The sequence below is a fragment of the Austrofundulus limnaeus genome, unplaced genomic scaffold (assembly GCF_001266775.1).
Source record: "Austrofundulus limnaeus strain Quisiro unplaced genomic scaffold, Austrofundulus_limnaeus-1.0 Scaffold23, whole genome shotgun sequence".
NCBI lineage: Eukaryota > Metazoa > Chordata > Actinopteri > Cyprinodontiformes > Rivulidae > Austrofundulus > Austrofundulus limnaeus.
In genome coordinates, this window is record NW_013952425.1 from 1,679,283 (window position 1) to 1,685,228 (window position 5,946).

The 5,946-nt window shown below is 38.1% G+C and overlaps 1 protein-coding gene across 6 annotated transcripts in view; it reads right to left on the reverse strand.

Moving 5' to 3' along the window:
• kcnip4a (potassium voltage-gated channel interacting protein 4a) overlaps nucleotides 1-5,946 on the reverse strand; it is a 154,754-nt gene that overhangs the window by 3,429 nt on the left and 145,379 nt on the right. For all 6 annotated transcript variants that reach the window (XM_014004363.1, XM_014004359.1, XM_014004362.1 and 3 more), the window contains 3 exons: nucleotides 3,559-3,628; nucleotides 2,953-3,023; nucleotides 995-1,102 (listed from right to left, as the gene is read on the reverse strand). In XM_014004363.1, coding sequence (XP_013859817.1) covers nucleotides 995-1,102; nucleotides 2,953-3,023; nucleotides 3,559-3,628 — 249 coding nt within the window. The remainder of the gene's footprint in view (nucleotides 1-994; nucleotides 1,103-2,952; nucleotides 3,024-3,558; nucleotides 3,629-5,946) is intronic.

A 5,946-nucleotide genomic window follows, 5' to 3' on the forward strand; every position in this document is an offset into this window, starting at 1 on the left:
TCTTTCTCCATATTTTAGGGCTTGTATTTTAGTTGGCTTAAAAAATGAGATAACACAGATTAACAAATACAAAAAGTATTTTAGCCTCAAAAGGTGATTAGTAGAGAATTATTAGCCAAAAACTTGCCATATCTAAATACGACAAATGAACCAGGTCTTTRCTGAATTTCATTTTTGTTTTCTAAAGTTAAGACTTTCACATACTGTCTGCTTTTGTCCTCCAAACTTTTTTTTAAAGCACAAACTAATTATTTTGCTTTGTAATACAATAACAGGACAAAAATGTGTAAAATCAAAGTCCAAAGAGARAGTCTGAAAGCGCTTTAGAAACACTCACTGATCAAGGCTACTTTGAAATAACACAAAACGATCTGTCTCTTTGGAAACAAAAAATAAAGAAACTAAGAGCGGTTTAAAACTTTGGAGCACCGTAGCTCATTATAAAATCACCTAGCTTGAGGGTGAGGGTTCTTGATTACACCAAATGAAGAGCTGGCATTTTCATCATTAATTAAAACAAATATTCCTCTTAGTGCTTGATGAGAGATTTCAGTCTGAGTCAACATCCCTGCAGTTTTCTAAATGCTGATTAAACTCCTGGGTGAGTTCGAACCGTTGSGCTAAATGTTTCATCTTGAGCCAGAACACGGATCACACCGACCAAAAGCTTTCATTTGTAACCAAATATTTCCAAACTAAAAGGTCATTCCCAGGAGCCTCAGCTGTGGAGCTAATTGGTCCTTTATAGTACACTCGCTTGTAAAAGACTCAGCTCAGAAAGTCCAGTTCGGTTACAAATCTGAACGTTTTGAGTGGATTTTAGCATAAAGAACTCGTACAGAACAACCAGAATATATGAGAAACTACCTGGTTTTTTGTTCAAAAGGTAAATAAGTTTAAGGTAAAAGCAAGGTTTTGATCCAATGTTCTGCAAAACAACATTCRGTCAGTTTTGTAGTCTTCCATTACAGACAGTTAATTAGACACACTGCACCTCTTTAGTGATGTATCCATCTTTATTGATATCATAAAGGTTGAAYGCCCAGATGAGTTTTTCCTGCACCGTGCCTCGCAGGAGGATTGAAAGCCCCATAACAAAGTCCTGTAACACAAACAGTTCATTTACGCTTGAACACCACATCACACTGAAGAAAAACTACACCTCAGTAAACAAGAGTAAGAAAAAAAAAACATAACAAAAACAAAAACCCAGGAGATAAACAAAAGCATCCTTCATGCGTCGGCATTTCTGCAAGCAGACAGTATTATGTTGGATATTAATTAGAGAYGAGTGATGAAACAGCAAAAGTGGAGGCGCTATAAATCAAAAATACTTCATTATTCAAATGATTTGMAAGCTCATATTCTGTGCAGGCCCTCTGGGAATCCACATGTTTTTCAACACAGTGGACATATAAACTCAGGGGGCTTTAGTTTGGCGGAATGACAGCTTCTCTGTCCTAATAAGCAAATATGTGTCCTTCATAAATATTAATAAAATGTTGCTGGCATCRCAAAASAGCTTGGTGAAGAGAAAAAAACAAACTGGATCTGCACGTTGTGCCCTCAGCAGTGTGCAGCATCGGTTTGTGGTTTTACTTTAGACATTTCTGATGTTTCCAATCAACATTTTCTGTTTTTTTYCTCCCCCACTCGTCATCTTTGTAGAACAGTGGYGGATCCAGGATTTTTCTGAGTAARGGGCCATCAAGGGGCCACAWYATTCATAGAGRRGCCAAGTATTYATTYAGCGTCCTTGCACACAAATYGCTGGTTTTGGTATGATGWATTTACCAGTCAYRCATTTAAACACTTGTAATGTAATTTTAAAACAGCTTGCACTGTAAATTCTCCTTACCAATTTTACATGCATTTTACAGTACATAGATAAAATACTCTCAAACACACAACATTTGAGATAATCCAGCCAACATTTGTGAGTTAAAATATTTTTTCTACARGATTTTTCAAATTTTAAGAAAMCAAAAAYACTTCTGTCAGCTTGATTCATWCTGGACTTTTCTATTTGGTTCATTAGCGCCTCTAGTGTTTAGACATGRAACTGCACCCAGCATCATCACTCTTGGGCAAAGGACAGATGAGTGACAGGCCAGGGGCACTTCAGGGGGCCATTGCCCMTGTGGCCCCGCCCCTAGAACCGCCCCTGTTGTAGCAACATATAAAATAACACATTGTTTTTTTTGCCTCACAACATGGAATTTAAAAGGATTTTCRAAAGTCTATCTTTTAATTTACATATGCCCGTTACAAATATCAATACCAGTTTTAATAAATACTCTATTAATTATATTGCCGTTTACATTTCAAATGAAAAGTTCATCAGCTCCATGCTTAAAAAATGTATACAAGTTGAAAGAAAATCAAATTTTTATGTTTTGAAATGTAGCAGCAGTATAAATCGTGCTGAATATTTGACAAGAAAGGAGAGCAACTTTGTTCTAAATAAAATAAATGTTTAGTCACTGTGTAACGTTTAGGTTCCAACTCAGTAAGTACTTAGTATTGGTACTCCGTATCAGMGAGTACCAAAAACGGAAGTACAGTCATACTCGGTTGGAGAAAAACAAGTACCAGGACACCTATACTGTACAGTAACTTCAAAKGTACAACATTTATGTTTATTAACATTTATTTAACCAGGCAAATCCCTTTGAGGTCAAAGATCTCATTTTTAATAGAAAGCTTAAACATGAATGTTTTTGGGAATGAGTGTTATTGTACTACAAACAAGAAATAAGGTACATGAAAAGGAGGTATTCATGGAGGTAGCTAAAAGAAGAAGAATATGGAGGATTTTGTGTAGGCCCATTACTAATGACTAATTTTAAAAAAGTGCATTTAAATTCCAGTTTGTAAAGCAACAAAATAGTAACAACTCCCCAAATTTTACATCCCGTTGTATAACTCCTTATCCCTTCAAACTTGGCTCACCTCGAAACTCACGGAACCATTGTGATCCGTGTCAAATGCATTGAACAGGAAGTGTGCGTATGTCGAAGCATCTACGAGGAAAACAAACAAGAAGTTAAAAAAAACAAAACAAAACAAAAAAACCCATCCGTGACCATTACAGTCCAACACCAGCTGTAACACCTACTGCAAACAAGAAAATGGTTCAAAGCAAAGTTTTTCCCTTTCTTGTCGCTGTTTAGTGCAACTTCAAAGAAACAAGGCTCTTGATGAAAGAGAAGAAAAAACATGCTCGGAGAGGAGACTTTTATTAACATTTCCTGTGTGTGTGGGGGGGTGCCATTATGTTTACCGGTCTGCCTTTCTTCTCTGAGTGGATAAATCAAAGCCTCCCAATGCTTTTACTGCTCTGTCCTTCAGTAGATTTGTTGCATAATGATAAAAGCCAACACTGAGAAAATCAAGGCTGCATAAAGACAAACTACTTTTCTCGCTCTGTCAMAGCATTTGCTTTGATCCAAGGTTAAATTAAAGTAACCTGGTGCCRTTCTAGCCTGTTCGGGTCGCAGAGGAAACGAGAAGTGCTTAGGAAGCAGAACTGGAGGAAGTGGAGGCGTGGGCACATACCTCCTTGTGGAAAGAACTGTGCGTAGATGTCTTTAAAGGTATCTTCATTAACGACTCCGCTRGGACATTCCTGAAAGACAGAAGGGGATAAAACAGGTAATTTACCACCTGCAACAGACAGGCTTCCATCTTTTTAATATGGGCTTCTGTTAAAATTGATCTTTGCACAACCACAGTTGGGAAACTAGAGTTTAAGCTTACTGGATGGACAAGAWAGCCTCATATCAACTGTTCAGCACGGTGGAGGAGGGATGATRATTTTGGCTTGTTCTGATCATTTTGAGCAGCCATATCTCTTTGTAATGGAGATATCGRAGTCAGATTTATGAATACACGGTTTTCGTGATTAAATGTATGTTTCTTTTTAATCCAGTGTCTACAGACCGTGCCATTGCAATGTGGCTATAGATTTGACCCCCTATACCTATTTCCCTTAAAGCCCTACTTTAAGCTATCGATGTACATCAGTACATTTAGATCTTTTAAAGCAGAGTTTTGCCTCAAAAACAAATCTRTTGAATGTCCTGATGCATCTCAGTAACCCAGATAAAAAATCAAAAAGAAAAAAATTGTATAGGTCTTCTGGACAGGTTCTTCTCTAATGAAACGTTTCGTCTCTCCTCCAAGAGACTTCTTCAGTCTGAGAGTTTCAGGCAAAATTCAGGCTGAGACGTTTATTTTCTAAACATGATGTCCCAGTGGCTTTCAAACCCCAAAACACATTACGGCAAAGGCTGGTTCACCCCAAAGATCCGGTGCCCCGGCACAAACAGAGCAATGTTGTATATGCTGTTAAGTGCCAGGAGGACTGCGACCAGTTATACATCGGGGAAACAAAGCAGCCACTGTTCAAAAGAATGTCCCAACACAGACGAGCTACATCTAATGGCCAGAACTCTGCAGTTTTCACTCATTTACAGGCCAGCGGTCACTCTTTCAGAGATGAGGATGTTCTCATTCTTGATAGAGAGGAACGTTGGTTTGAGAGAGGAGTAAAAGAAGCCATTTTGTGAAGAAAGACCGTCCATCATTAAACAGAGGTGGAGGCCTCCGTTTTCAGTTGTCCCCCTCCTACAACGCAGCCATTGCCAGTATCACTCCACCCCCTGTTAACAATAAGTGTTAATTAGGTGTCAACGATAGCCATGTGATGTGAGTATCAGTCACACGGAGGCTGGGCTTAAAATCTGTTGAACCATTTTCAATTGGAAAGATATGCATCTTTTCTGGAATATAAATCTTTTTTCCCCTCTCTCTCTCCAGGGTTCATTTTTGAACATTTCCCTCCKCTCTGACTCTTTGTCCAAACCATAAACCCATGCTCATTCTGGTGGTATTCAACTGCAAACATCCACGCCTGAACAGAGATCTTATCTGCAGCCATTCAAAGTCACCCACCTGTGCTTGTCTACTGGCATTCACTGAAAAAGACTCTTGCGTAACACCTAGAAGAAGGACACCTTTGTGTCATTTCAAAGAACCAAAAGATATTGAAGATGACCTTGGTCAGAGCCAAAAAAGAGGAAGGCAGCTCTGCTGGCGCAGATTTTCTCTCTTGGTGCGAGGCATTGCATACTCAGAGGAAAGAAAAACTGATTGAAAAACAGGGTCAATGCTTTGTGTATGATGGATATTTCCAGAGCAGAAGCCGTGCTTTTCTTTTGGTTTTATGGGAGGAAAAACCATAAGCAAAGGCCTTGGTTAAAAATGGGAAATATAKTGGACCCATCACATCAAATCAGGGATTAGGTCATATTTTGTCAAATGAAATTATTCAGATTCCTGACTTTTTAAGCTAAATTTTGGTACCTAAATCATCATAAGAAACCTTGAAAATTACTCTGAATCTTATTTTTATGTATTCTAATGAGGGTTTCTAGAGGTCATTTGAAAGAAAAATTTAGCTTTCCTGCTCTAAACCATGGTTAGTTGGTACAACTCAGAAAAAACACTTCAGAACACATTTCTTACAGGGGACCCACAGAGAAAGTATTTCTTTTACAACAAATACAATTATCCCAAATTCTTCAACCAATACAATATAGCTGTCTAATCCCCTACACTCCTAATCTCCTCTCTAATCCTTTATGTGATAGGTCACATGTGTACAACTTGCTGATGCAAGCAAAAAAAAAAAATACTACAAAGGTGTTGAAAGTTTTTGTACCTCTAGGTCAGGGGTGGGCAATCATGGTCCTCAAGGGCTGCAGTCCTACATGTTTTACATTTTTCCCTGCTCCAACACACCTGATTCAGTCACTGAACTACCTCTTCCAAGTTCTGCAGTATGGAGGACTGAAACTTACATCATTAGAAATAAAAGCAGAAATAGATAAATGAACCTTTAAATAAATAAATACATTTAAAATGCACCAAATAATTTAAAAA